This window comes from Pseudoliparis swirei, chromosome 5 (assembly GCF_029220125.1).
Source record: "Pseudoliparis swirei isolate HS2019 ecotype Mariana Trench chromosome 5, NWPU_hadal_v1, whole genome shotgun sequence".
In the NCBI taxonomy this organism is placed as follows: Eukaryota; Metazoa; Chordata; class Actinopteri; order Perciformes; family Liparidae; genus Pseudoliparis; species Pseudoliparis swirei.
The window spans coordinates 851,854-874,301 of record NC_079392.1 but is presented as its reverse complement, the minus strand read 5'-3'; the positions used below and the strand labels follow the sequence as shown (position 1 = coordinate 874,301).

General features: G+C 44.0%; 1 protein-coding gene and 1 long non-coding RNA gene across 2 annotated transcripts; both read left to right on the top strand.

Moving 5' to 3' along the window:
• Positions 1 to 7,665: 7,665 nt before the first annotated feature.
• LOC130194149 (excitatory amino acid transporter 3-like) lies at positions 7,666 to 11,207 on the top strand. Its single transcript, XM_056415040.1, has 3 exons — positions 7,666 to 7,714; positions 9,512 to 9,652; positions 10,931 to 11,207. The coding sequence occupies exons 1-3, from the start codon at positions 7,675 to 7,677 to the stop codon at positions 11,035 to 11,037; spliced, it is 288 nt and encodes a 95-aa protein (XP_056271015.1). The 5' UTR covers positions 7,666 to 7,674; the 3' UTR covers positions 11,038 to 11,207.
• An 8,022-nt stretch (positions 11,208 to 19,229) lies between these two features.
• On the top strand, positions 19,230 to 21,153 carry LOC130194150 (uncharacterized). The gene is made up of 2 exons (XR_008831795.1): positions 19,230 to 19,487; positions 20,316 to 21,153. It is a non-coding gene; the product is annotated as an uncharacterized LOC130194150 (long non-coding RNA).
• Positions 21,154 to 22,448: the final 1,295 nt, after the last annotated feature.

Genomic DNA, 22,448 nt, shown 5'->3' with positions numbered 1-22,448 from the left:
TGACTAGATTCATGCTGATACCGTCGTGACCGGCGCTTTTCTTTGGCTTAAAGCTGTTTATTATTTTAGAAATTTCATCCGGGTTGACAGGATTAAGAAACATCGATTGAATTGTGGATGATTGACAAAGATACTCAGCAAACGAGTGATCAGAACATCCAATTTGGTCTGCATATTTCACACCTATGGTAGCGAAATATTCACAGAACCCATCTGCAATCTTTTTCGGGTCAACTTCCTTTTTGGCATTGACATAAAAATTAGGGCTGTCAATCGATTAAAAAAAATTAACTAATTAATCGCACATTTAGAAATTGCGATTAATTAATCGCGATTAAGTGTTTTCCTTCTTTTTAAAGACAAAACTTCACACAGAGCTGTGTTTTCAAAGAGGCTCCTACATATACAGTGCCAGCGAGGTATTTAATATCGTGGATGATAAATTGTTTCTTCAGTGAAACATCAGATTAGTAAAAAAAAAAGAAGTATATTGAGACCCCATTGGTCCTGTCATCTTTACCACTGAACAGCAGAACCAGTGGCCTTGGTAACTGACTGACATTCAGATATGTTAACCCTCTGGAGGCTGGGCTCATTTTATACATTTTACAAAATAAATTAAATTCACCGTTTAAAGTCTTTTGCATGTGACACACCCCCACGTGTTATACATCAAACATTCCAGAACAATCTCAGCTCTGAAACAAGGCTCATTGTCCTCACGCCGTGTTCTCTAGTTCTCTGACTGACAGGCTGCTAAATGAGCCTTACCTGTGAGGTGGGCGGTCCTTTGTGATTTACTGAGTGTTCATTGGGGTTTTTTTTCTCGAAATGTTGACAAACGGATTGACAAATCACGGTGAAGGTTTCGTGTGACGAGTTCTTTCCGCGCCGCGTCACCCGACACGTCGCCCCTCCGTTCCTCTGTGTATCAGAGGGGGAGACGGGAGGAAGGAGGAGCAGGAGGAAACCTGACTGATTCATCCACGAGTTTAACTGATTTATGATCCTTATTTTCGCGGAGAAATAATTGTTTTAAAAACGGAAACAGTGTCAAACCGTACTGCTGCGGTTAAAAAAAATATATTAAAAAAAATAAAAATAAAAATTTGCGTTAATTGCGGTAAAATATTTTAGTGCGTTAACGCGGCCAAATTAATCGCGTAGATTAACGCGTTAACGCTGACAGCCCTACATGAAATACATCCGAGATACGAGACTTGTCGTTGGATTTGTTAATGATCGAGTTAATCACTCTCCAAGTCTTCCTTGAGTCGTACTTATATTCATTGAGGAGGTTAGAGTAGTACAATTGTTTTGCGTCTCGTTTGACTTTGTTTAATATATTTCTGTAGGTGAGAAATTTTGCCCGCGCAGGATGACTGTCTGGTTTCCCCAGCTGGAGTTTGAACAGAAGATCACCTTCTCTTTTCAGGGAGGCAATCAGACACGGTGGGAGAGCAGCAAGGAGGCAACAGATGTTGTCCGCCGGATCCTGCCAGCTCTGTTGGCAGACCTGTCCCGGCAGGCCAGGCAGGAGCCCACAGCTGAGGGGCTCTACAACTTTGCCAAACATGAGTTCTTCCCTCCAGCCCTTTGTCTGATGCAGGTACAGTAAGAGAGTGACTTATTTCTAGACTGTTTATTGTACTTTTCTAATAATAACTGTCTTTACTATTAAGGTTGTGCATGAAAAGCTGCACAGACAGTTCCAGATATTTCAGAGAAGGAACCTTTTCTTTTCTCAAGTGGATCAGGAGGTATGTAGTTGTCCATAAAAAAAGAGTATACGTGTTGATAGAACGATGCCTGTTGTCTGGGACATTATTGTGTTATAACTGTATTATAGGTTGCAATTATTGTAAGTCGCTTTGGATAAAAACCATCAGCTAAATAACTGTAATGTAAATGGCTGTAATGTAGGTGACAGCGCTGAAGGCGTCCCTGGTCCTACTTAAGGATAAGAACCTCATTAGGGACAGGTGGAATGCATGGATGACCTCCGACACCAGGCTGAAGGCACTCCATGAAGAAATCCCAGCCTACTTCAAGGCTGATGTCTGGGAGAGGTTCAAGAGATCGGTAGGATATCTATATATATATATATACACATTGCATCCGGAAAGTATTCACAGCGCTTCACTTTTTCCACATTTTGTTATGTTACAGTCTTATTCCAAAAAGGATTAAATTCATTATTTTCCTCAACATTCTACACACAACAACCCATAATGACAAAGTGAAAACTGTTTTTTGCAAATTTTTGCACATTTATTAAAAATAAAGAACGAAAACATAACATGTACATAAGTATTCACAGTGTTTGCCATGACACTCAAAATTTAGCTCTGGTGCATCCTGTTTCCACTGATCATCCTTGAGATGTTTGATTGGAGTCCACCTGTGCTAAATTCAGTTGATTGGACATGATTGAGAAAGGCACACACCTGTCTATATAAGGTATCACAGTTGACTGCATATCAGAGCATAAACCAAGCCATGAAGTTCAAGGAATTATCTATAGAGCGTATTCACTCACGTGACCACATCAAACTCTGGCGGCCATGTCGGGGTCCCACCACGGCATTGTTTTGCTTGTTTGTATGCCGCTCTTCCCTTAGAAATGACCATTATATCCTGAAGGAGACACGATTTCAGTTCAAAGCGGTGTGCCTTGTGATTATGGTGCTGTGCCTCATTGTTGGATGTGGGACTAATGATTCAGAATATGGGTTTATCAGCTCAACAAGAGGCTATGACTTCAACTTGTCATCTACTTCGGCTTCACTCGGCGTCTGAGCGTGAGGACTGTTCTCATGTGATTCTGTTGATGCATCGGGTTGTGGGCACGTTTCCATTGACACTCGTCAATAATCTCTTTTTGCTTTTTTCGCCGAGCGAAAATCAATGTTTCACTTGCGCAAAAGGAACTGTGGATGGAAACTTGGGAGGAAGCCATGAACATGGCAACTCCGTCGGGCGATGTCTGCCTTTACTCTGTGATTCATGTCAAATAAAACACTGTCTCCAGCACGGCCACCAAACAGGCACTGCTGGTCCTGAAGGAGCTGGAAGCGGCTTCATCAGACACTCGTCCTGGAGGCGGAGCTGTGACTACGGATCATATATGAACCCAGACACGGGGCGCTCGATGTTCCCACATTGGTGGTATTTCCACAACAAGTATAACGCAGAAATAGTTGTTAATGTCCCATGGTCGATAGCGGAAATGAAAACTGTTTTACAGGGATGTGACCGGGCTCTGCTGGTAACTAGGGGTAACTAGCGAATTAACCACAAAGTGTTGAGCGAGTGAAATCAGGTAAAAAAAGCGTGGCAAATATTCAATTCCAACCGCTGAAATCTGTCTTTGGTAATGCAGAAGGACATGAGGTTGCTGGGCTCTCGCATAATCAAACAGCGGACACGATAGGAGGTCAACTTCTTCTGACATTTAATAAGTGGGACCCCAAGATGGCGCGATTGAGATTCTGACGTCACGTGAATACGCTCTATAGACCTCCGAGACAGAATTGTATCGAGGCACAGATCTGGCGAAGGGTACAGAAAGATTTCTAGCATTGAAAGTCCCAATGAGCACAGTGGCCTCCATCATCCGGACATGGAAGAAGTTTGGAACCACCAGGACTCTTCCTAGAGTCGCCGAGCCAGACTGAGCGATCGGGGGAGAAGGGCCTTCGTCAGGGAGGTGACCAGGAACCCGATGGTCACTCTGACAGAGCTCCAGCGTTGTTCTATGAAGAGAGGAGAACCTTCCAGAAGGACAATCATCTCTGCAACACTCCACACATCAGGCCTGTTTTGTAGTGGCCAGACGGAAGCCACTCCTCAGTAAAAAGAACATGACAGCCCGCCTAAAGTTTGCAAAAAAGCACCTGAAGGACTCTCAGACCATGAGAAACCAAATGCTCTGGTCTGATGAAACAAAGATTGAACTCTTTGGCCTGAATGCCAAGCGTCATGTCTGGAGGAAACCAGGCACTACTCCTCACCTGGCCAACAGCATCCCTACAGTGAAGCATGTGGGGGCAGCATCATGCTGTGGGGATGTTTTTCAGTGGGAGGAACTGGGAGACGAGTCAGGATTGAGGGAAAGATGAATGCAGCAACGTACAGACATCCTGGATGAAAACATGCTCCAAAGCGCTCTGGACCTCAGACTGGGGCGACAGTTCATCTTCCAACAGGACAACGACCCGAAGCACACAGCCAAGATAACAAAGGAGTGGCTTCGGGACAACTCTGTGAAGGTCCTGGAGCGGCCCAGTCAGAGCCCGGACCTGAACCCCATTGAACATCTCTGGAGAGATCTGAACATGGCTGTGCACCGACGCTCCCCATCCAACCTGATGGAACTTGAGAGGTTCTGAAAGAAGAATGGGAGAAACTGCCCAGAAATAGGTGTGCCACGCTTGTGGAATCAGACCCAAGAAGACTTGAGGCTGTAATTGCTGCCAAAGGTGCTTCAACAAAGTATTGAGCAAAGGCTGTGAATACTTATGTACATGTTATGTTTTCGTTCTTTATTTTTAATAAATGTGCAAACATTTGCAAAAAACAGTTTTCACTTTGTCATTATGGGTTTTTGTGTGTAGAATGTTGAGGAAAATAATTAATTTAATCCATTTTGGAATAAGGCTGTAACATAACAAAATGTGGAAAAAATCAAGCGCTGTGAATACTTTCCGGATAGGTAGTTGATTAATTTTACATGATTAATTTTAATACTAGGTGATGGAACCATTCCTCATCATGCTGGTTGAGAACATCGACAACCGCTTCCCCAGCACCAGTGCCCTGCAAAGCATTGATGTTTTTACACCAAGTAAAGTGCTGGCAAACCCGGCTCCAAACTTTGGTGTAAAAGAGATGCAGGCTCTGGCAAAGCAGATCCCCAGACTGGAGGAGTCTGTTCTACTGCAAGAGTGGGACACCTTCACAGAGAGGGTCAGTGACAATGTGCAGTACATTTAATAATTACTCATATTCTTCATACTAAAATGAAAATAATAATTGTCCATTGTCCATTGTTTTTATGCGCTTGCAGTCGAAATCCCTGGAGGAGGTTCTCCTCTGGCTGGTGTCTCCTGAGGCCTCTGCCATGTATCCCTCCCTGAGCTTGGCAGCCGCTGTTGCCCTCACTGCACCTGTCCAGACTGCAGATGTTGAGCGGTTGTTCTCTGCCCTCAAGCTGGTGAATAGAAATAACTTGATGTGTAATCAGCAATAGAGTATATTCCACATCTCCAAACGTGAAAGGGTTGTTGATATGATTTGATTATACCACTCCATTACGTTTTCAACAGGTGAAAACACCACTGAGGAACCGCCTCAAGGACGACCACCTTGATGTGTGCTGCAGGGTGGCCATCGACGGACCAGACCCCGATGAGATCGACTATCATGGCCTTGTCAGATCCTTCTACCAAGTGGCCAACAAAAAGCGGAGGGTGAAATGTTCACAAGCTGGATGTGACCTCTGCAACTGACTGCCTCCCCTTAGCTTAGTTTGTATAATACAAATGAATAGTAATAATTGATAAACTTGAATTTCAGAATTTGTGTGTTCCATTTCTTTGTGTGTTCCATTTCTGACAGATATATATAAAGAGGTAAACCTTGATAATCTTTGAACCATACATGGGGCTTGGACTATTGTCAATCTGTTAGCCTATTTATTTTAATCTAAAGTGGAAGCAAAATGATTTCCTCAAGCATAGACTCCATTATTTCTGTAAAAAAAAAAAAAAAAATACATTGATGTTTGCTAATTACGGCGCGCAAGACCCATTTTGACCGAGGAAAAACCCTGACTTCACCACTTGATCAATTTGACCACTTCTTTGCACAGCGCGTTGATGGTCCAAATGTGGTTAGCGATGCGCTGGCCACTTTCCCCCATGCTCTTCAGGGCCACTCCAATCCAAAAGGCGGACACGATCAGGCCCAGCGTGTTGGTGCCGTCCACATAGTGACCCTGCACTTGCACAACAGTGTCATTCTGAAACAAGACGGGGGGGTCAACATTCAGAGGGGTCTGAGGGCAACTACCACTACACTTCCAAAACAGAATCTTGATAGTGAGGAGGAAAAGATGTACCGTCTTCAGGCTAGAGTTTGACTCTAACGAGTGATTTGAGAACTGCAGCCTCGTAGTCTTGTACTAAGAAAAGAAAGGAGTGTGTTCACGTAAATATGGCATCGTCTCCCTCATATGGAAAAAGAGACGACATGATCATAGAAATTAAAAAGATACCGTTTTGAAGGAAGCCCGGATCACGTTACTTGGTACCACGTACCTTTTAAGAATAAAGAAGAGTGAAACAGATTAGGCAGCTTACAAATGTTGACAAATCGCACACTGAATGCAGCTTAAGCTCCGATGTCATGGCACTTCCTTCTCACCTCACGAGCTCCATCAAGGAGTCGATGAAGGCGAACTCTACCTCCGCCTGCTGATCGTCTTCGTCCTCGGTGTAAGCCGCCCCAGGCTCGACCACCAGTACCAGCATCAACCCTGCAAGCACGTGTTAGAGGTGAGCGTCAGAAGCGGCACGTGAATTGGTCATTTCCAGAAAATGACCATCAATGCTGCCAACACGTCTGGGACCGTAGTTCTGTCCTTCACAATAAGATATCACGCGTCAACAACTCTAAACTATGCAATATCAGCTCCTTCATTTCCAATTAATTAACACCTGCGGGATATTTTGTTAAACTCTTCTCATGTCGGTTCACTTGCAAAACACCAGCCGATGCATGGGATTGAACAATTATGCACACATGTTATAATATAACAATTACTATCATAACAACAATATTACAACTAAAAACACAAGTACTCATGTTTGAAAAGCTACATTTGTAAAACAAAAAGTCAAATTACTTGTGCAAATCCTTGAAAAGATGATGCAAACATTTATTTAATATACAAACGAGACACAAATAAAATTCAGTAAAAAATATGGACACAAATAGCATTTCAAATAATAATCTTCATCCATTTTCAAAATCCAGCTCGTCACACTGCCCACGAGCTCTTTGGGTCAGGTTCCCTGTTCTAGCAATGCAATTGGGTTTAAATGAGCTCAAACAGACAGACACGTGATACATACAGGTAGGTGTGCGGAAAGAATGATGAGTGAGTATTTCCTTTTGGCCGTGGCCGTTTATTTCTCATCCCCACACCGGTCTACCTCTACTTCCTGGTGCCCGTTAACACCCTGCGTCACCAGGGCTCCGCCCCTTTCCTTAAAGGGCCCTCGTGAATTCTACTCCCCTCCAAAGTCATATTTAAAGTCTGAGGTCACGTGACTCATATCTGTCAGTTGGATTCTTGTTTCGTGCGGAGCTTTCATTGGTGTCATTATTGTTTCGGGTGAGTACTTTACCAAAATAACAGCTTTAGTTGAATAAAATACATGATTTTCATTATATAACTTTCATTTTATTATTACAATATTGAAGTATTTGGACAAAGCTATCAATCGCCTCTGTCACTTTATTTGCGAATGTATCGGCCAATAAGCTACGAGCCTATAACAGGTTTATTAATGTAATGTAACTGTTATAGCAAACATGCAGTATAACGTGGAGGAAACCCCGAGAAGCTTCTTCGGCCGCATAAAAAGATGCTGGAATTGGATTCTGCGGATGGTATTCCTGGACACAGCGGTCACAGCGGTTGTTCTGGGTAAGTGATAACTACCGTTTGCACTTTAAGTTAACGAATTTATATCCCTCTCGGTGCCGTTTTAAGCTAACATCCCAATACAAGTGTTCAGCTGATTTAATGGTGTTCTCATGTCGGTTTAATGGTGTTAAACTAAACTTGATCTTCATACTTTTCGAGCTAAATATCGTTTTCATTATTAGAGTTAGCTTTATCTTTGCTAGAGCCGTTAAATGGACACTAACGGTTACGGTTGCCTGTTTTAGACCGTTAAACAGCCGTTGCTCGGGTCCACTCCGGACCAACGGCTATTCGGGGATATAAATGACCATCAATGCTGCCAACACGTCCGGGACCGTAGTTCTGTCCTTCACAATAAGATATCACGCGTCAACAACTCTAAACTATGCAATAAAAGTTCCTTCATTTCCAATTAATTCACACCTGCGGGATATTTTGTTCAACTCTTCTCATGTCGGTTTAATGGTGTTAAACTAAACTTGATCTTCATACTTTTCGAGCTAAATATCGTTTTCATAATTAGAGTTAGCTTTATCTTTGCTAGAGCCGTTAAATGGACACTAACGGTTACGGTTGCCTGTTGTAAACCGTTAAACAGCCGTTGCTCGGGTCCGGACCAGGGTTGCCAGGTCTGTGTGACAAAACCAGCCCGATATCAGAACTCAAAATATGCCTGTGCCAACCATATACACTGCTTTTAAAGTCCAACAGCATTGCTATCATTGCCAAATTTATTGTAATATCTACAAAGTAACACCAAATGTTTAGTATGCCAGCATTAAAAGCAGTTTTCCCGAAACAGTTATTTCACCTAGGTCCTAAAATGGCCTTGTGTAATTAGATACAGTATATTATCATAAATAAAATGTGTGTACGTGCTGATCTGGAGTCAGTTTGGTAAACAATTACTATCATAACAACAATATTACAACTAAAAACACAAGTATTCACAAGTATTCATGTTTGAAAAGCTACATTTGTAAAACAAAAAGCCAAAATAATTGTGCAAATCCTTGAAAATATGATGCAAACATTTATTTAATATACAAACGAGACACAAATAAAATTCAGGAAAAAATATGGACACAAATAGCATTTCAAATAATAATCTTCATCCATTTTCAAAATCCAGCTCCTCGTCACACTGCCCACGACAGCAATCCCTTGGAGCTCTTCGGGAGGTCAGGTTCCCTGCACCGACCACACGCCCAAGCTGTTGTCTCCCTGTCTTCAGGAGTGTGACCTCTTCAGAGAATTTTGTTTATTACTTTTAATTCAAGAAAGATTTCCCCGAGCTTGCATACAAAGAAAGTTAAGATTAAGTACACAACCGGTGGATATCGTGCATCCAGCAGATGATGAGCTGGATGATGATGATCTTAGTATCCTCAGACCTGGTTGGTTTAGCGGACAGTTAACCTAATTTAACATAATTTAGGACTTAATTTTAAGAAATGTACTGCCAATAAATGTTTGTATTGTTAGTCAGGGATATTAAGAGACTGCAATTGGAACTCAGTCTTATTGAAAACCTATTTGACTAAATGAAGCAGCCAACTAAGTTATAAGATACATTTAGGAAATGGTTTTAACTGCATGATTAAGAGTTTTAGTTCATCAACCTACCTTCACAACCACAATTGCATGCAAAACATCCAACTTTTTAAAATGTAATGATTAGATGTATTAGATTCATAAACTGAGTGTTGAAGAAGCAGTCTGGCAGCAATGCACACCACCTGATGTGAGAATCACTTCAAATAACGTTTGTAAAACATCTTTGTTGTTGTCTCACAGGTCTTGTCGTGGGCTTGATTATAAAGTTCACCGCCACGCTGTCCAAACTGGACAAATTCCTCATTAGATTTCCCGGAGAGCTTGTCTTCCGTCTGCTGCATGTGGTGACCACTCCTCTCCTCATCACAGGTGTGATGACAGGTAAGCCCCAACACAACATGCACACAGCTTTCATAAGGAATACTGGTGGTTTGGCAAGTTGAAGCTTATTCAAATAAAATATCCCTCAAGGGAATAATACTTGAACACCAGCCACTGTGGACACCAGTCACAACGACATAACGATGGCACATGCTACACTAGAATAGTGACGAAGGCAATAAACCAACTCAGTAATGCCACTCGCATATAAATACCTCCCTAAAGTGTACATGAGCTAACTTCAGCCACCGTTAGCCAATCTTAAAATCAAAGGTGTTTGAGTCCAGGTTCAGAATGATTATATTGGTCCTTAGTCCATTATCCATCTGTCTCTCAACTCATCTTCCATCCCAATCAACAATATTGACAGAAAGCTCCATCAGCTCAGGCAAGTGAAACGGCTACATTTATGAAACTGTCTTTTGCACAAACACTGTTAGACAGCTACTGGAGGCTGACTGTCACTGCAGTACCGTAGGTAATAAGTATATTACCTGTTTCAAATGAGTCAAATCCTCCAATAATTGCTATTCATGCGCCACACAGATATTCTGTGAGACCCGATGACCCAAGGAGCAGAGCTGCTGTTGTAAACTGTCTTAGTGATGTCATCGGTTGGATGGCACAACATTTTGATATCTCAAAATAACAAAGTGTCGTTGTTCAGTCCCCCGAACAGTACGAGTCCCGTCGCCTTCAACTAAGTCAGAATTGAGCAGCTCTAGGCTTTTCACTAGTTATACCTCCATCACATCCCCCCCTCAACCCAGGCTTCTCTCCACTGGCTCCACTTCTAAAGCGCCTGTCGGCCTCGCCGCCAGCTCGAGCCGAACCCTGAGCCCAGGAGCTCGCAGCTGGAGATGCTTGTGGCCCTTGTGGCTGTTCCCCTGCAGTCAAAGCATAAAACTAAAGGTGACCGGTCTTCTGCTCTCAGGGCCCCTCGGCTTCCCCGAGGAAATAAAAAGCTGGCAGAACCAGTGATCTCTTTAAAATCACCTCTTAAAACTCACTAGTGATGTCGTCATTCCACTGCTTTTACTCTTTGTAATGTTTCTATTGATTTGATTACATTTTATTTGTATTTTGTACTTATTGTTTTGATTTCTCTGTCGACGCTTTTAACTTATTGTCCTGTTTAATCTCAATTCTCCGTAAACGTTTTTTCTTACGATGTGTTTCCCTCACTTTCCGTCACATTACCTTGAATGATCCACTTGTCGCCTGTATGACCGAACGCACTCTCAGCCTGCAGACCGTGACTCATGTTGTCTTTTCCAGGTGTTGCTCGTCTCAAGGCTGGATCTTCAGGAAGGATGGCTTTTCGTGCGTCAGCCATAACGACTTTGCTGTCTGTGACTTTGGGTAAGAGCTATGTCGTACGATGATTTTATTCAGAAATATATTGTTTTATTGATAAACACACAATGCATATGGCATTTGAACATTTCCGTTTTTTATTTTACTTGAGCTTCTAAATGTGCTATTTAAAACTCATTCACAAGCCTCTGTCAACATGGGAATGCAGCTATTTCAACCAGGTGACACATATACTAGTTTCTTCCATGATGATCTTCCCGAATGTGTTCCGCTCTATATTTTATTATAGTACAAGACTGTGAGGTTTGAGGTTGAAGCGGATGAGGAAAATCTGCAGCCGGTAAATATTTTTCCCGTGTCACTGAGAAGATCATTTTGTGGAGATAGCATTTGCAGAGATAGTCTTTCATACATAAAGTTGCTCTCAGATTATTATTCATAATGAGTTTCCGTCTGGTTACAGAATGCTGTGAGAATTAAGAGGCACTACATTCAAGGCGCCAACATATTGGGCCTGACTGTCTGGGCCGGTATTTTTGGCCTATTTCTGGACAAGATGGGAGAACAAGGGGAAGCCATTTTAGTGCACTTTACGATCCTCAGCGGGGCCTCCCATATTTTGGTCCACTGGATTCTGGGGTAAGGTGACACAATATACCATTAAATATATGATTTACTTTCTCAAACAAATATAGAAATACAGTACATGTCCAACAGTTGTAAGTATTTATGCTAACATGCTGAATGTAATACAAATGTGGTGTATTTTTTTGTTCAGAGTATTATTACAAATAGTAAAACTTTATTACTGATGAAACACCGGAATATTCCTCTTCAACGTGCGTTCACTGGGTAACAAGCTGGACGAACTCCAGCTACTAGTTGGTTAGAACAGAGACTTCTCCTTATCTTCCATTGTGTGCTTCACGGAGACGTGGCTGTGTGGTTCGATACCAGACTCTGCGCTGCAGTTAGCTGGTTCCCTCCGAAGCTCTCGACTCGCCAGCCAACCGTTAGGAGTTAGACTGAGAAAATGTCGGGACGAGGGATGCAGGACGACTTCAGCCACAGCGATAGATGCCTGGCATATTGGCTACAACATTATTTAAACATATCAAGCCTGGTGGCCGTTATCGTCGGTGAGTAACTGTGTTCCGTCTGTATTTGGACAACACGGTGAAACAGGTTGTATTGGTATTGTTAACTAGCCTCAGCTTTGTATGCAATCCACGTTAATTATTCTACGGTCTCCAATTTATGAGACGGCCACTTTCCAAACTCTGGTGGAGGCCCGTAGCGGTCCTCACGTGCAAATCGGTCGTCCGACCTGGGTCTAGGGGCGAAAGACTAATCGAACTATCTAGTAGCTGGTTCCCTCCGAAGCTCTCGACTCGCCAGCCAACTGTTAGTTAGTTGTTAGACGGCGTGCTATGTCGGCAATTCCGCAGGAGTACGAGCCGGCCAGCCACACCGCCAATATGCCGAACATCCAGGACGACTTCAGGCACTTCTGGCATATTTGATCAAACATTAATTCAACATCTCAAGTCTGGTGGCCGTTATCGTCGGTGTTTTTTCACCTATATGCCATCAGGGATGAGGCTGTCTCCAGGCAGGACGTGTACATGTCCTGGATGGAGACATGCAGCGAGGCGGCCGCACACATCGCCGTGCTGACCCGCCAAGAGCCAGGGCGAGGAGCGCAATCGGTTCCTCCAGAATGAGAGTCATAAAGAATGACCGTATTCGCAGACTGGAGGAGCCGAAGGAATCGGCAGCATCTGGAGATGGTAAATATTATCCGACCTGGTTTTCTAACAATAATTTCATTCATATTACACTTGCTGCTCATCCCATACACAATGAACTCCTTTAACAATCTGCTTCCTTGCGTTTCTCAGACATCGCTGACGATGCTCGCCCTGCCTCTTTTGGAGGAAGATTTATTGTAAATATGTTGTATTTAATTGTTTAAAGTTGTTAAAAATAAAAATGTTAGCCCAACTTTCCAAATGTGATTTCTTCCAGACTCAGTTGGGCCAAAGCCCCACGTCAATGATGACGAGCTATTGTTCAAGAAAAGTGTTTCCTAATACATTAGTTTTCCTGTCATGAACATTTGAATTGCAATTACATATTTCTTTACTGTTCACAACAATGATTCACCTATTAAGCCATACGTGTCAAACTCATGGCCCGCGGGCCAAATGTGGCCCGCCACGTCATTTGATGTGGCCCGCGCATGAAATAAATATGATGCCTTTTCTTAAAAAAGGGAGTAAAAAAATCTTGTGCTTTTATTTTGAAGGTCATTTTTTTTGCAGCGGACTGCGGTCTGTTCACGCTCCTTCATGCTGCGTTCACGCCAGAGGAGAGGCGAACCCTTGCGTTGCTTTACTAAATGTACTCGCGTGAGTCACTCGCCGGACTATTTGTCACGTTTTCTTCACTCGCGCTAGAAGCGCCGACCATCAAGCCCTCGAGTCTGAGTTAATAATATAAATATTACATATTATATTATCCGTAGCCGCACGCAGCTTCTCCAGGAGCTGCGTCTGGATGACGGCCGCTTCCAGACGATCAATATCCTCCGTAGTTTCCAGTGGTGTAGTGGGGATTTTTTTACTGGGGGGGACGCTATTTTAATTAGGTCATCCCAAACAATGCCACATAAGTGCGCACGTGTGCAGTGCAATCACAAAACGGGCAGACAGGTCTACAGAAACCACCGGTATGCCTAGTCCTACTTTAGTTGCTGAAAAAAATCCGTGTTACTCACCGTTGAAATCATTCAGAGGAAACGCCACAGTGGGTCTGGATCCTTGCCAGATTCGGCTGCAGCCTGTCGTGACCTCTTGTCTTCAGCTGAGCGATGTCGTCTCAGCCAAGTTGTTACATATCCTGTCGGATCCCACTGGGTCAGAGGTGGACCATGTAGCTTTATGAACATCAAGGTGGATACCCGTTCAACCAGCAACCTGTTGCGCGTTGGGGTGATGATCAGATTCATCTGGCTGAATCCTTTCACATTCTGCCGTGCTGCATGGTATCAGTCTAGTGCAGTTCATCAAGGGCCTGAGCTCGGCAGGTGTAGCATCGTCTACAGTGCTCTCCACAAAGTCTCGGAATGCATTTATTGCACTTACAGTCGGCAGCCTGAATCGTTGGCACAGTTCACTCACTTGCACCTCTCCGTAGCCAGGCGGCATGGTCTGAGCTGGTGGCCAGTTGTCGCGTTCCAGGACTTTCAGTTGAGCGAGCAAGTGAACATAGTCTGTGTCCGACTGGGCCTGCGAGGCTGCTCCACGAGATGATGCAGTAGTGAACATTCTATGGCTAAGGTTGTTGCTTAGACTCCGGAGAAATTGTTGACGATTGATGGTGACGATTTTGGAGTTGTCTGTGAGCACAACTGTGCCCAGTCTGCCTTCTGATATGGCATTTTCAGCTGCAAGGACCTTGGTCCCAGGTCGCTCCCCCAGTCCATTGATAAAACGAATGCTCCGGTGGATCAGTTTGTCGGCGTAGGCTACTGATGTCGTGCGCTTTTGCAAACATTCTGACGTCTTCAGGCGGCTCTTCTGGTGATGTAGTAGCAGCTTCACTTGTAGCTGCTTCGGTGCTGCTAGCCTCTTTCTTCTTCTGAATTAAATTCTTTTTAGAAAAGAAGTCGTGCAAAGAACGCGGCGGGATCGCGAGCTGGGGGTGTGTCAGTGACATTGACACTGTCATCACATCAAAGTTTGAGGAGCTGTCCAGATGCTGAAAGAGCGCCACCAGGCCAGGCATAAATTATGCCGTTCATTCCATTTAATTATATTCACGTACAGTATGTAGACACATATATATTAATAATTAGATGGTCATCCGCCCCTCCCAAAAACGTGAGTTATTAAAAACGGAACGTTATCATATTGTTATGCAACAATCGTGCATTTATTTGGTTTCATAATCCCGAAACGTTTTTGTTGAAAAAATACCACCCGGAATCGCTGTTTTTGCAGGACTCTGGCGCAGCGCCGTCTGCTTTTTGCATCACGAGCGTGATGACGAATCATAATAGAAATAGTTTTTATTTTTTATTATAATTACTGTGAAATGTATTATGTTGTCATTATGACAACACATACACACTTGCAACTGATAACACTGGCAATGATTTTTATATTTATTAGACTATTTAAAAAATAAAAATAAATCATGCTCCAAATAAGTGGGGGTACGGCGTACCCCCGCGTCCAACGCCCACTACACCACTGGTAGTTTCTGATTCAACGGTATGACGTCAGTGACGTCACGCGGAGCATTTCAACAGTCTCACCTACTTTTACCGCCCGAGTTTAAAAAATCAGCCCGAATGAGGCGCATTTTTCGCGTCCTGTCATTCGCGTGCGTGCGTGTGTGACCACATTGACTTTGTATGAACAAACATCCGCAGTTCCCCTATTATGAATTCCTCCATCAGGTCTATGTGTCAGTGGTCACTAAGGTTGAAGTGAGTGCTGCTTCATGTTGTTCAGTATTTATAATATAGTCAGAAGAAAAGTTAATGTTGAATATGTGAATCTTTTTTAATTACCCTTGTTTAATTTATTTAGAGTTTGTGTATAAAAGCTGGTCCTCAAGACTGACTTGTAGAGCAGCTTTATGTGTCAGAGGTTCAGTGAGTGAGACATGCATTACATCTTTTGAGGCTTTTTAAAACCAGACTTTTTTATTTCATGTTTATGCATGAAAGCATGGTTTAGACATGTTTTAAAGTCTGAAGTTACTGAGTAGTAATGTATGTTGTATTACCTTGTGTCCTTAAGATTCACTTGTTGGTTCATAATTGACTGTAAAAGGGAATATTACTAAATAGGTTTGTTGGGCATACTGTGATATTCTGAACTCTCAGGTTCAAAACTGCACCATCTTTTCATTAAATACATTTGAGAAGTTAAAAATGTCCCTCGATTTAGGTCTCAGCTTGTCATTCAGGGGTGATAGTGCGTCCCAAAGCCAGACCAGTAGAGAACCACTGCCCCAGACCAGTGGAGAACCACTGCCCAGACCAGTGGAGAACCACCTGTCTCAACTGTGACAAAGCTTTTAACAAAGTTAATGTAATAATGTTTGTTTGATCTTTGATAAAGTAATGTGGGTTAAAATATAAAAAATGAAATTAAATAGATTTATTTTATAATATTAAATACATTTGCATATATAGTTATACATTTATATAAGTACACCTAAATAAACAATAAACAAATGCAAAGACAGTTATTTAACAATATGTTCTGGAGTAGTTAGAATTATACCGTGTTAGTGACAACCGGCCCTTTGAGGGCAGCCATGAGGCGGATGTGGCCCCCGGTGAAAATGAGTTTGACACCCCTGTATTAAGCAGACATGAAAGCATTAGTCCATTAAATATATTTATTCTCCACAACAGAGCCCATAGTGCAAGGTCAAACAAACAATAGAAACAGTAAAACAAATATAATAATGCATATGACAAAAAGGATGTAATGATTAAAAAGAGAAAAGCGATATACATGACAAAACACGACCCATTTTACCTCTTATAAACGACGCATCTGTTTCTTTCCGTCTCATGAGAGGCAGACACCTGGACCATGCTCTGGTCTCTGTACAGGCAAAATACTTTAGCAAGTCAATAAATGTACTTCACTGGTAGCCCATAGAACCCGGTGTGAATATGAGGACTGTTTGGAAAAAGAGAACCCCCACCCTTCCGACCACGCTCAGTCTGGGGACCTGAACAGTCATTTCTCCCAATTGATCTCCGCCACCTTAACATTGACAAAAACACGATAGAAAAAATTCCACCACATCAAGAAAAGTATAAGCGGTCAGATGGAAAGACAAGCATTAGCATCGTTGGAAAAAACATCCATAATCATAAAACCAGCAGAAAAAGGGAGGTTCAACAGGTCATTCTTGGGGGAAAAAATGATATCCAGAAAGCCCTTAGACATCTTAATGACACCAAGTATTATATGCCATTAGAAACACTCATACAATGGTCCACGAAGGAATAATATCCTAAAACATCAAACTAATCCTGCCACACCGACAGCACAAAGACAATTTTATCTCCTCCCCAAAATCCTCAAACCTCCCGACCCTCCCTAAACCCTACATTGAGCAATTTTTGTTGTAAATTGTGTTTATTCTCAAAAGCAGAGTACACAGTTATACATTGCACTTGTCATTTTTCATATAATCGGACCCCAAGTAGATTCAAATTTCTCCGGCTGTCGCCGCAACGAGACCTTGATTTTCTCCAATTTTAAGAAGAATACCAGATCCATTAACCACAAGGAGGAACTGGGAGGGCGAGGTGACTTCCAGTCCATTTAGCCATTTCTGAAAAAGTACGTACATGTCGCCATTTTCCAACCCTGTATGTTAGGAGGGTAGGAGAGCCAAGTGCACCACGGTTGTTGGCCAGCCACTAACTACTGGCTGCAAAATCCCCCCACCAAGGCAAGGGGAGGAGAGCGCTCCAGCACATGGTCTAGTAGCAACAGGGTTAGCCCTCTACATTTAAAAAAAAAGTTTAGTAGACATATTAGATTAATTTTCTAACTTTATTTTGCATTTGGTTTCGGGTAGGGTTAACCCTTTTTCTTCGAGTGTGCGTCACAGGCTCGAACTGCTGTAGCCTGGAGTGAGGCTGCCAAGGTGGCAGGTGCCCAGCAGGACGGAGGCCGCCTCACACCAGCCTCCCTGCGTGTAGCAGTTGTGTACTCTTGTATTATTCAGTCACTTGATCTTGTATTGGATCAACCAGCCGTTTATTCAGGCAGCTCCAGCAGATACGTGACACGGAGTTTACTGGTCATGTAACTCACTCTGACGGCAGAACGTTTTAAAATCACTTGTATGTATTGTTAGATGTATGCACATGTTTTGGAAGAAACATTGAATTTTACATCATTTTATTAGTTTAGTTCCCACTGCAACTACAAATATTATTTGTGTATTTAAGGGTAATAGCTTGGGATGCGCGGTCACACCCGTCTACGTCCCAGGCATGTATGACCTGTTTGGCAAAAGCCCGGATAGAACAACTTCCTCCCTAAACGTGTCTTGAGACGTATACAACACGCTGGACTCCAGCATAACGTGAAAATAAAATAAAAAGTCAAGAGAAAAAAACGTGACAGAACATTTCCTCCAACCCCGTGTCCCGGGCCTGGACCGGGCCTTCAGCTCGGCGCTGTGGCCTGGATTGAGGCGGCTATGGGAGCAGGCCAGCCTCCCTGCAGGTCTCTGCATCGTGTATTATTTATTACGTCACACGTGAACTTCTTTTGGTTAAACCCTGCTGTTAATGCAGCTCCAGCAGATTCGTGACACAGATAGTTTACCGATAACAGACGCATTAGTTCTCATGAACCACCTCATTGTGGACGGGAGATCAATATCGTTGGGTATCAATGGGTTCAGTACGCATTTGGTGGCAGCACGTTCGCACAGACGGCGTAGACAGACCACCACTCTAGACAGACCACGTAACCCACCAACACCCTCCAGAACACAGCAATCATGGTTTAACTTAGATCAACACCCCCATGCTAACCCAGAACACCCCCATGCTAACCCAGAACACCACCATGCTAACCCAGAACACCCCCATGCTAACCCAGAACACCACCACGCTCCCCAGAACACCACCATGCTAACCCAGAACACCGCCATGCTAACCCAGAACACCGCCATGCTAACCCAGAACACCCCATGCTAACCCAGAACACCGCCATGCTAACCCAGAACACCACCACACTCCCCAGAACACCGCCATGCTAACCCAGAACACCGCCATGCTAACCCAGAACACCACCATGCTAAAGGCCACATGCTAGAACACCTCCTGAGAGGAAGGCATCGATGACTTCCCAACATGGAGCCCAGGCAGAGACCCAGGAGCAGAGAACAGGAGTTGAAATAACTCTCTTCACTGAAAGAAGTCACACGAGGAGCTCAGGCTGGAAGACGACGTAACACGAGGGGACTCAGGGGAGCCGAGAGGGGAGCCGAGAGGATCTGCCGAGAGGATCTGCGGAGCGGCGCAGACTGAAGACTCAGGCGGGAACCATGAGGGCGGGAACCATGAGGGCGGGAACCATGAGGGCGGGGCTTGCGATCACACAGGAGGCAGAGGAGTGGCTGAGGGCTGAAGGGAGTGACCAATCAGAGGACACAGGGAAGACACACACACACACACACGGACTGTGTCTACTACCGCGCACTTACTTTCAGTGCTCGAAGTGCTCAAGTGCGCCACACTGACAAAACCAGCAGAATTCAGTGCACTGAAAGTACCCGGATGGTGCACTGCAAACGGGCAGAAAATGTAGTGTAAAACGATGGACACTACTCGCCCTAAGCGGCCGCCATCTTGGTGACGTAGCGGAAGAGGAGGAGCCCTTTCACCAGCTTTTCATTTTATTTCTAAAACAATGGCGGACAGCACAAGCGGTAGACCACGAAGCTACAGACCGTAAATGTAAGTATCAGCGGTAATTACACATTGTACTGGTATTACAATGTACTACTAACATGCCATTCTCAGATTAAAGCCAGCGACATGAGTAGTTGGTGGAGTTAACGATGTATATGATATATACCGACAGTTATTTTTTTTTATTTAGAGAATAAGGGACAGTGCATATTGATTGACAGTACAATGTACATGTAAATATGCCAGATTATAGCCGGGAGGCTAGTTTCCATCTGTAGTCCCTTGGCAGGTTGATGTAATTTAAGAATGCAAGCAGAGTGAAATGGAAAGCACACATCACTTCACACATGACAGTACAGTAATACAAAAGAAGAAGAAAAAGATTAATTAGGTAGCATTAGATGCCATTGGATCTGCATGGCAGTTATGATAAGCTAGCTGGGTAATCCACCACCCGGCCAGTCCGACGAAGGTGCACTTTTATCGGACACTTTTCGCTTGACGAGCGGGGCAGGTCGGCTCCAGGCGCTTCTCCAGCGGCAAGTCCGACGACAGATAGCTGTCAGTCATCGGACAGTGTTAAACAACGGCTGTTCTGTTAAACAATCGAAATAGCTATTTTAATAATGGATTAACAATGGATATGCTCAGTGTAATAACGGGTTAACATGACACCGCGAGCGTTTGCACACACGCCGCCCGATAATTAATACCGTTACGATAGCTATCTAAGCTTGTCCTTCTAGAAATAATTGTAGCTTTCAATCATCGTTGTGTGTTGTTTTTTTAATGTCGTGTATGTATTAATTTAAATGTAATCGTGATCTGGGACAGAGCACTGAATGGCTATCCTCTTTCTGTTTCCTGCCCCAGAGTCGTTTCCTGGAGGTGCTGGTCCTCTGCTGCCCTCCCGACATCTGGCTCCAATGACCTCTGGCACCTCACATCCACCTCCAGGGCCTTGAAGAAGATGGACCGCCATCAATAGCCCCCACCACTCTGCTGAAGGCTGCCGACCCAGCTAGACGGGTGAAGCGGGCACCTAGGCGTGGGAGTTCCTCTCCTGGAGGGTGGCGGACAACAGTGGACAGGAGCGCAGCGATCTGCCCACTCATCCTGTGCACCAGCCGGGCCACCGTTCACCGGCCTGTCGAAGGCCCTGGCCACCACCCGATAGGAGGTGGTGCTGGCAAGTCAAAAAATAAAAACTAGACAGGAGATCTCGGGGCCCCAACCGTGGTCAGTCAGTGCCCAGCACAGCCATGAGGGCGTTGAATGACTCGGGTGAGCCTGAAGTCCACCCTCATGTCACTGTGGCCATCACAACACAACGCCAGCAGTGGCATTGCAACATGGATACGGCAGCGCCGCCTGGGACTGGGTGGCTGCTGTAGAGTGTGTGGGGAGGGGAAGATTATATTAATATGTAAGTCATTTTATCAATAAAATGTTGTCATTGAGGTTTTGTAGTCTTTTATTGCGTTTTCTGATTTATATTAGAATTGATGCATGTTTGTAACAATAATTAATATGCCTGTGTGTTCAATTGCTAATTGATTCCTGTATCAGGGTGAACTTCACTACAACAGAGATGTGTATAAAAGTACAGTCAGTCAAAGTAGGCCTATTACTGTGTGAATTCAAGCAGATGATGCCTATCATTTCAGTGGATAATTCTTAAAACTAATTGGAATCTAGGGACAAACATGTACAGAGTTGTCATGTTTTATTTCCATATGGTGTGTATGTGGATTGCAAAGAAGAAGGCTACTTCTGACAAGATAATTGAGAATTTAGCATACCTAGCGAGGAGAATTTAATTGCAACTACTACATGAAGCTATGCTGTGAAGGTAAGGCAAAATCACAATTAAATTTACATATACCATCTCGACTTCAGCCAGAAGGCGGAGGCTCCTGCCGCGATTGTGGAGGTATCGCAGTTTCCACATGGGGTGGAGAAAGGTAAACAAGGGACAACAAGAGGGCAAGAAGTGCTTCATTTGGTCACTTTAAGGGTTAGGGTATCGCAAGCAGATTTGCATATGTCACTCCCGGCTTAATTTCGCGGGTGCCGTGAACAGATTTGCGTCCGTCACTTCCGCCAAGTGGTTAACGTAAGTGTTCCATTTGAGACAGCACTTATCAGCAATTCAGTGCACTGCATTGCAGTGTACTTCGTGAAGTGCGCGGTAGTAGACACAGCCAGTGTGTTACAGCGTCACACACACAGAATAGGTGTGTGAGTGAGGGAGTATATTTAAAGACGACTGTTTGTTTTCTTCACCCCATAAAGCTCAGCTGTGATCTTAGAGTGAGAAGAAGAAGAGTACATCTTGGCTTGTTGAAAGAGTGTCTTCTCTGTAAGACACCCCCCCCCCCCACACACACACCACCCAGTGCGGCTGGTTTGGTGCAGGAGTATGATTACAGGGCTATTTACATTACAACATAGAGCGACCAGAGAAAAGGGGGCGAGAGATTGGCAAACAGAGAGAGAGAAAGAAGATGGTTTCCAGATGTGAGGTGGAATTCAGAGGGCTACAGAGTGACTACCCTTCCTCCTCCTCTTCCTCTTCCTCCTCCTCCTCCTCTGAACAGTGAGAGATCTGGATCAGCATGTGCACTTTGTATTGGAGAGAATAGGAGATTGAGAGAAACCACAAAACAGAGGAGAGGGAGAAGGCGTCGCACCGCAGGGGTGGGTGAGAGGGGAAAGAAGGGATGGAGACGGAGGAAGGGGATGGATAGAATAAAGCAGAACGAGGAGGGAAGAAGAGCGGGGCCTCTTGGTCGACCACAAGTCCAGAAATCTAACAGTGAGGCGGGGGGGGCAGTTGGTGGAGCTTGTTTAAAAGAAAATTGAGAGGGTTAGGATAATGAGTGCCGTTTTAGCTTTTTGGCTATATAGTAAAGTAACTTCACTGGGAGCCGAGCTGTGGGGACGTGGTGTTGGGCGCACTGACACCCCCTTTCCACTTTCTTTTGTCTTTGGCCTCTCAGTCTC